The sequence below is a fragment of the Physella acuta genome, unplaced genomic scaffold, assembly GCF_028476545.2.
Source record: "Physella acuta isolate Inbredline_101_S28 unplaced genomic scaffold, ASM2847654v3 ptg000421l, whole genome shotgun sequence".
Taxonomy (NCBI): domain Eukaryota; kingdom Metazoa; phylum Mollusca; class Gastropoda; family Physidae; genus Physella; species Physella acuta.
The window spans coordinates 14162-23078 of record NW_026731940.1 but is presented as its reverse complement, the minus strand read 5'-3'; the positions used below and the strand labels follow the sequence as shown (position 1 = coordinate 23078).

Here is an 8917-nt window from a genome sequence, read left to right as displayed (position 1 = left end):
TGGAGCCATTTTATTATTTATGTGATGTGTTATCTTGATGAAGTGTGTTGTGCTGTTATAGAAATATTTGTTCCTTTATCAATAAAGACCTATCACACAATATTAGACTTAGGGAAAAGTATGAACTTGCAATGATTAACATCAGAAAAGAGAACAACTTAGAACGACGGGAAAATTTACCATATAGAACAAGCGTGCAGCTGTAGGTTGGTCATTCATGACAAACGTAATCATATACCAATTACAGAATATACGAAATGTACTTGGGTATAAAAATTCAGTTCCAAAAAGCACTGTGTAATGAAAGTTAATTAGCCATTGCAAGGGAGATAAATACGTAGACAGCTATTTAAATGTTACCTCCCCTTCTTTATGATTTGTTCTCCATTAAAAAAAAACTTTTTAGTTAGAATGCAAAACGGGCTAAAACATTCATCAGTATTCTACTTAAAGCTATATATAATTCAAACATTTGGCAGTCAGTAGTAATGGTCCTTGAGTTACGGCGCAACTCAAGTTTGATCTATTAATATAACTTGTAAGGGCAGCCAAGATGAAGAGCTGTATTATTAAACAATAAATCCAGTATTATGATTACATATACAAGACAACAAAGAATGAAAAGTATTTATAAAAAAGTCATAAATGCAATAATTTATTAATGGACTCATGTAAATGTAATATATTTCATATATCATCATGGAGATACAAACAACACCTACCATCACAATCTAACACCAGTCAACACTAAAACATCCTAACATTACCACCTCATAACCTTCTCAAGTCTTAACTATGGTGATTTAACATCTTTCACCAGCCAATATTGAACATTAAACAAAAGGCTATAGCCTAACAGTATTTTACTACAGCAACAATATAACCAACTCAGGTTTTCTTACACAAACATCAGTCTCCATCCAAAGTGTACATCCTAACATAAAGACTACCAGCCTCCACTTACAACTGGCTTACACAAAACACTCCACTTAGCACCTGATTGAATCAATATCACAATCAGCTATTACATTAATCAAAGAAGCCACCAGTAAAACATTCAAGAAAACCAAGATTTAAAACAGGTCACAAAGAAACCCCTTCACCAAGAAATAAGCTTACTGCAGCTTATACTGGCCATATTATTTTAAAAATTAACACTAACTATCAATATAACAACTATTACATTGTTATTATAAGTGTACAAAACTCTTTTTCAACAAAGAAATATGAACTGACAACAGAATAGTGGCAAAGATGAGTACCAAGTTATATTTATAACTGTGATCCATATCCATGGAAATAGTAACATGGAATGATGTGTTCTCATTTTAAACATTTGCTAAGATGAAAAAAAATAAAGCAACAACAAGAAAATTAAAGCAAAGAAATTTGTTTGAAATTCTGACAATATGCAAAATATACTTCACTTACATATTAGTAAAAAGCATGAAAAACAGAACCTATACTTAACCCTGAACAAGTGTATCAAACCAAAATGTCTGGAACAAATGTTGCTAGAGCGTTAACATGGCAATATTTTTTAAATAAAAAAAAAACAAACAGGAAAACAAAAGCCTCTTAATCAGCAAGTATCACAAATTGATTGTGTGAGTCCTCACAATTTCACCCACATTCTCACCAGGCCCTTTCTGATAGGGCCACACAGTCACACATCCAGGCATGCCCCCACAATCAAGTTAAATACATGACCAGCCAGACAGCACACACACCACAGATGCTACCACTCCGCATCACCTGTGGCTTTCTGGAATACAAAGTCTCTACCATTCAGATTCATGATTCCGTCTTTTAAGTGAAATTTCCACTTGTTTTTATTCCTGTTGATCTGGAAAAATTTGAAATACATATTAAGCGTCAAAATCATTTGCCAACCAAAATGCATCAATTCTTGATTTTTCAAACAACAAATTTTCACTTTATGAATATTATGGAAAAGTTTATCAACTGACAGACCAGTTAAAAACAGAATGCACTCTCATATTATAAAATGACCAACACCCAGACTGACCTTATCATACTGACAAACAACAACATTTTCTGTATCAAATAACTCTGTGGGGTCATCTTCACTAACATCATCTCCAGAGTTTAGGGAATCCTAGGACAAAAGTTATACAAAAAAATGTATGTCCAGCTACAAGGTCAAATCATCTTTTTAAGCATTAAGGAATTCTATTTTAAGAATTTTACCTCCTTTTCACCTGGTTCCTCTTCTTCATTTTCTTCTTCTTTCTCATCATCTTCATCTTTGTCATCATCATCAAAATCATCATCATCTGAAGAGCTAGTGTCACAGTTACCATCTAATTGTATTAAAGTTTGGTGAATACCCTGTAAAAAAATTACAAGAATAGAACAAATGGTTTAGATATATGTGTATGAAATTAGGCAAAAAAACTATTTACATACATTCTTTTCTTTCAGATGGTGTTTACCTAGATGTATATATAATTTTATTAATTACTAAGTATTTTAAAACGGCCCACAATATATTTAAATACGAAACATTATTTAGCACTACACACAGCAAAAGGCTCACTCAATTGTGACACGCCAGGTGCTGGCTGGAGTGGAACCCCCCCAAAAAGCGTAAGTGAGGGGCTACAAGACAGACCCAGAGTCTAAGTCTTTTCAAAGAACTGAAGACAACAGGGATGTCTTAGGAGATTGGAAAATTAAAAGCCGGGGATAGTGCAAAATGGAAGGGTATGGTTGAGGAGCAACGAGGACTGAGTAATTATTTAGTGTTAAACTATGGAATAACACAAGATGACATTGGGCATTTACAATTAGAATGAGCATTTTTAAATGTCAGGCACCTACCCCCTGAGATTTGTTGACGTTTGAAGGTAATGTTGTCTGGTTTTGCTGGAGCATTTGATTTTGTTGCAAGAGCTTCTGCTGCTGCTGTAAGTGCTGGTGCTGTAAGTGTTGCTGCTGTAGCTGGAGGTGTTGTTGTTGTGTGACTATAATCTGTTGCTGGCCAGGCAGCCTGATATTTTGGGGAGATTGCTGGATCACCTGGGCCAACTGCTGTCCCTGTTGCTGGAACTGTGCCAGCTGCTGGGGTTGTTGAATGATGTACTGACCAGTGCCTATAAGGAAAAATATACCAGATAGTGATCTCACACACAGGCAAGATAGATAATTTTAAAACTTTTTTAATCTTGTTTACAAGCTGAAGTGTAAGTGGGTTAAGCACCACGATGGATAAATTTTTCCCCTAAATGCATGGATGTAACTCTTTACAGCACATACTCTGAATATTCAGTTAAGAAAGCATTGGTACTGTATATAATGAACAGAAAATATGATCTCCAGCTAAATTGTTTAAACTTTTATTCTCAATAATGGAAGGAAATAGCATTAAGATTCAGCTAATTATATATCCAGTGTATAATCATGATAAAATCTTATCTAAAATGCAGGTACTCAACTTAGTTGACAATACCTAGATATTCAAGAGGTTTTGGACATTTTAAGAGACAAAATTGGTTAATCTTCGTATTAAATTAAAAAAACCTATATGGAACAAAAGTGAAGATGTCTGAACATGAATATAGTACCTGTCTGACGAACTGTGACATTATGAAACTGACCACCTGGACCGGGTCTGAGAGCTGCAACCTGTTGTTGAAACAAACCTGCAGGAAGGGACATTGCACCTGAGGGTGTTGATATCTGGAAAAATAATAACATGATTTAAACCACTATGAAAGCAATATATATTTTTTTAAATGTACTTGATGAACTTGATGAAAGCATCATTTGACTAATTCATGTAAAAATGGAAGTCACTTACTTGATACTGTGCAGTCTGAATCTGATTTGGCTGTGCTAAAACTGAAATGTTCAAAGAAAGCAAAATCAACTGTAGAAAATAATTATAAATAGCTAGAACATATAAATAAGTTTGAAGTGGCAAATAAAATTATTAACTTGTATCATGGTAACCTACCTTGTTCATTTTGGGCTTGAGCCTGCATAGGCAATATTGTAGAAACGTGTTGTTTTATGGTCAGATCTTGTTCTGGGGGCTCTAAAGCCTTTGATGCTGCAAGTTTGCTCTCCCAAAGCTACAAGCAGACATAAAAATAGCCTCAATCTAACATGATGGATAAATTATAAAGTAGAAGATATAAATATATAACTATTCCTTAGAATTCCTATGAGCTGCCAAACCATGTCAACATTAGTAGTACCTGTTTAAGCTCCTGTAAAACTTGTTCATCAACACTTTCATCAAGAAAAGCTTCCTTGACATTATTGATGACATCCTCTACCACTGTATGGTATAACTTTGTCTAGATAGAAACAATAGTTCATATTAAGCTTTTCTCTATATAATATAATCAACAAGTTACTACTTTAAAAAATACTGATCGTGACTGGAAATTTCATTATGAACCAAACCGGTTTCAATGCTAATCAAAGGGAGATTCTAAAAATTAAGGCCCTAATAAAACTATCACGAGTACAAAACAGAATCTTGTTGAGTTTTAGATTTCATCCAGTTCATGATATTAGCAAAAATTAAAAGCTTCCAACATGCTTTGATCAGTACTAAATCTGATTTTACATTATTTTCCTTCTTAGACCTAAAGGTTTTCAAATGGATTAAACTTGTGCTGATGAAGAAACAGAATCTTACCAAAGTATGTAAGCCAAGAAAGTCTGAATGATTACAGAAATATAAATCAACATCAGCAATTAATCTGAACTACCTAAACACCAATGTTATCAACCTATTGTTGGCATTAAAGACCATTTAATTAACTCCCAACCCTGTCAAAACAGTGCAATAATTTACAATGACTTATTCATTGGATATAAGACTCTTTGTAGAAAGCACCCACAACACCTAATATGTATATATAAGGTGAAGCTGGGTGTAAGGTATCTGTAGTCCGCACACCAACCCCAATCAATCTACTTTCTGAGGTAACCACCACAGCTGTTGTAAATCATGGACAAGCAGAAGATGTGTCTTATGTAATTTGTGACTTTCTTAGCTCTGCAGTGAATAGATGAAACAGGAATTAATCCTGCTGCTCTCTTCTCCCCATTTTTCACCTCCGTAAATACCAAGTGCATGTTAATAATTGTACTCTTCAGGAGAGCAACAAAATCACAACTGTGACCCCCATCCATTTATACTTCTATGTGAGTAACAGAGAGTACATAGCACACACTACTGAGGTAAGGGAACAATGATTTGTACTGTAAAATCTGTCCTAATTTAGTAAACTGAAGTAATGTAACTTAATTACCTTTCTTAAGTGTGAGACGTGCAATTGCAATAGTTCCAATTTTACAGAAAAAAAGAATAACAACTAAATTGTTGATTTTAGTAACGGGTTTGTGTGTGTAGAGACAAAGTGATTTGGGGGGGGGGGGGGGGGGGGCAGACAGTACATTCCCCCATCGCCAACACTAGGGGCGCCAAAATGGTTTGGAAAAAATTAAAGCTGCAGTTTTGAATTATAAATATAAAAAATTTATTTGGGGGGGGGGGGGGGGGGTTTACATGCCGAATAGAAAGTTGGACCCCGGGAGGGGTCACTAAGCCTCTGTGTGTGTGTGTAAGGTTTCAAGTACTATGGTCTCAATTCACCATATTTAATGCACAGATAATGGTATCAGTCTGTTGCTCAGTCTCACCTAGTCTAACAATCTGATCAAGGAAAATGCAACAAATAGATGGGATTTCCTTACTTTTCTTTATAATATCTCCACAAGTAGGCCTAATAAAAATGGACATTGAATTGGTGTGTGGATTTTGTTTTTTGGGAGCTTACTTTTTAAGTTTTAGCTTTTAAAGTTTCACCATATAACTGGGTATACCAATACAGTTACAGTATTGTAGTCTAGTTTTATGGTTGGGGTAAATTTGGAGTATGGTAGGATTAGATTTATTATCGACATTAGAAAGCCATAGAGATTTATCTACTTAACTACCAATACATTTACCTACACATACACCAATAACCCCTTTTTTAAAAAGATTCTATCATTTAGGCCTATATAGATAGTGCCATTATCAGACACTGATGTAGCAAACACACCTTCAGCTTGATCTAGATATTTTTAACTAAGTGACTACTCGGAAGAAGATTTTTCTCCCCAACGTATCCACTTAGTCGGCAAAAGATAGCTCTGCGCATGACCTAAGGCTAGGTTTAGGGTTGGTTTTAGGGTTCTGCGGTTGTAAACACGCATGCACAGTACCATCGAAAACATCGCCGCAATGGCAAGCGTTTCTCTCCATTGTGCATGCGTATCTTTTTCCGGCTAGCATCGGCCTATTTTTAATCTAGTCAATAATTTAGATCTAGATTTACTTTGTAGAACACTTTGCTTAGAAAGGTGACTAAATTTGAAAGCAGTGCCACTGTTACTGTGTGGGATTCTAGATCTAGAGAATCTAGTAAGAAGGCCTATTTAATTTATTTTATTGATTCAATTTTAATCCATCTTTCTGTCTTTTGAATCAATCAGACTGCTTAGATCTACCTACTCTGGTTTACCATTGTGACAATTAGAAAATTCCTCTTCCTCCCCCACCCATATGCCTAAATTTCAAGATTCTAAGATATAGATCTAGAATCTACATGTAAAAATGTAGTCTGTAGACTTTAACCATTAGTCTAGGTAAGTGAAGTCTTGTCTAGATCTAGATCTACTTTTCTTGACTGACTTACTAGCTAGATTAATGACGTCACAAATAAACGAAACGAAATGAGTGCGCTGTAGTCTGTTGGTAGAAATCATGTAAAAATAAAGTTATTGTTTTAAATTAACATACGTAGGCAAATTATTGCTTAAATCCAACTTAAATAGCACTCACCACTTGACCGGCGGTGCTCATTTTCGTTGATATGACGTTATGATGATATAAACGCAGAAGTGGCGGGTTATAAGAACCCGCAAATATGGTAAGGCTGCCACTTGCTTTTATAGGATCTGAAAACCTCAATTGTCAGTAGAGGGGTCCGAGGATTGCTCTACTCTCGGTATCTGCTAAAAAGCTCGTTTCTTATCGCGAGATTTTAAAAACGAAAGTGGGCTATATTCCGTAAATAAAAAATACAAATATTAAATCATTTTATTTCAGCCAAAAAACTCTTGATCCAAATAAAATTTTATAGAAATTATAGGCTACTATAACTACATTAAAAATATTGGAGTAAAGAGTTAATAGGCATATACCATGGTTTGCTAAAATTTTCTTGATAATAGGCCGATTTATTTATGGATATAACATAGATTCATAGAATGGATATGACAGAATAGATCTAGATATCTAGATATAGTAGATACGTTCTAATGAAAGCATCGTTAATCTTTATTTATTATTAAAAAGTTTTAATAAACATGTTGAAAAACAAGTACACGAATGAAACTATGATGCATTTTTGTAATTTTTAAAACACAAATCCTCCTATGAATATGAAAAATTACAAAAATTTAATGAATCACCCTTTTTTACTTTCTCGTATATACGAAGTATAGAGAAAGTATTGTAATCGTGCAAAAAAAAATCGAGATTTTTACAGATCTCGACGTTTTACACCTCACTGATACGGAAAAACATAATTTTGCAATCTTGTCCGTATGTCTGTGTGTGTGTCTGGGTGTCTGTGTGTCCGTGTGTAAACACGATAACTTGAGTACCGTTACAGCTAGGTTGATGAAATTTCATATATAAGTATTTTATCAAAATCGTAGATCCGTATCAACTTTTGAGCGATTTCCGATAACCGGAAGTGGTACTTTTCCTACTTTGAATTTTTCAAAAGCCTATAACTTGAGTACTATTTCAGATAGATAAATGAAATTTCACATGTAAGTAAAAGATCTAATTCTCTACCTTCTGTAAAATTTTGAGTAATTTCCGTTGACTGAAAGTAGTAATTTACGTAACTTCCGATTTCTCAAAAAACTAATGTAAATTTTAAAAGTACTAATAATATTGCGCACTATTATGCGCTTTTTTATTTGGCTTTCACTTGGTGTGCAATTAATTTGTCTACGAGATTTTATTCTATTTTTAAAACTTTAAGTATTTAAAATGGATTAAAAATCATGTCTATAGCCCGAGTTCCCATCCCCTGTTATTTTATATAAGAATATTCGAGAAAGTTTAGGGGAGATCACTCCCGGTTTATTTCACATTACTAACCTGGGACGATTTCGATTTTACCTATCTAAAACGACAGACTACCATATTTTTATAAATAATAAAGCAAACAAATTATACAAACATTGTTTTCTAATGAATCTTAATTATTTTGTACCATCCAGTACACATTGATCAAAGGGAATTAACACAAATAAAAAAACTACTTACATTTAAATTGGTTATTTCTCTTTGACCAAAGAAGAAAATTGAAAATACATTAATAAACTTATCTACTATGTCGTATGATTAGATTTTTTTTCCAATGGAACAATTAGGTAAAAACAACCAAGCGTATACATTAGTTTGAGATGACGATGCAATGTAGGAAAGTTATGCACAAAGAAAGACGAAGATTTTTATAATTTTTCTTTGGTCACAATGTCTGCCGATCGCGGAAGTTAATAATAGGGCAGATAAATGTTTTTCTGAATAAGGATCACTAGCTACTTGTAGGATCACTAGCTACTTGTAGGATCACATCACTAGCTACTTGTAGGATCACTAGCTACTTGTAGGATCACTAGCTACTTGTAGGACCACTAGCTACTTGTAGAACCACTAGCTACTTGTAGGATCACTAGCTATTTGTAGGATCACTAGCTATTTGTAGGATCACTAGCTACTTATAGGATCACTAGCTACTTGTAGGATCACTAGATACTTGTAGGATCACATCACTAGCTACTTGTAGGATCACTAGCTACTAGTAGGATC

The 8917-nt window shown here is 34.2% G+C and overlaps 1 protein-coding gene across 1 annotated transcript; it reads right to left on the bottom strand.

Annotated features, from left to right (window-relative positions):
* Nucleotides 1–642: 642 nt before the first annotated feature.
* On the bottom strand, nucleotides 643–7003 carry LOC131942717 (transcription initiation factor IIA subunit 1). Its single transcript, XM_059302637.1, has 9 exons — nucleotides 6869–7003; nucleotides 4224–4325; nucleotides 3980–4097; nucleotides 3824–3864; nucleotides 3588–3702; nucleotides 2845–3116; nucleotides 2212–2352; nucleotides 2030–2119; nucleotides 643–1846 (listed from the first exon to the last, which is right to left on the bottom strand). The coding sequence occupies exons 1-9, from the start codon at nucleotides 6887–6889 to the stop codon at nucleotides 1739–1741; spliced, it is 1008 nt and encodes a 335-aa protein (XP_059158620.1). The 5' UTR covers nucleotides 6890–7003; the 3' UTR covers nucleotides 643–1738.
* Between the last annotated feature and the right edge of the window lie 1914 nt (nucleotides 7004–8917).

Bases quoted from the DNA above. Each gene is read 5' to 3' on its own strand.
- LOC131942717 (XM_059302637.1), bottom strand. From the start codon at position 6,889: ATGAGCACCGCCGGTCAAGTG. The intron at 2,353-2,844 runs GTAGGTGCCTGA...ATTTTTTTACAG, and splicing joins ACGTCAACAAATCTCAGGGG to GGTATTCACCAAACTTTAAT. The intron at 1,847-2,029 runs GTCAGTCTGGGT...AAATTTTTCCAG, and splicing joins TTGTTTGTCAGTATGATAAG to ATCAACAGGAATAAAAACAA.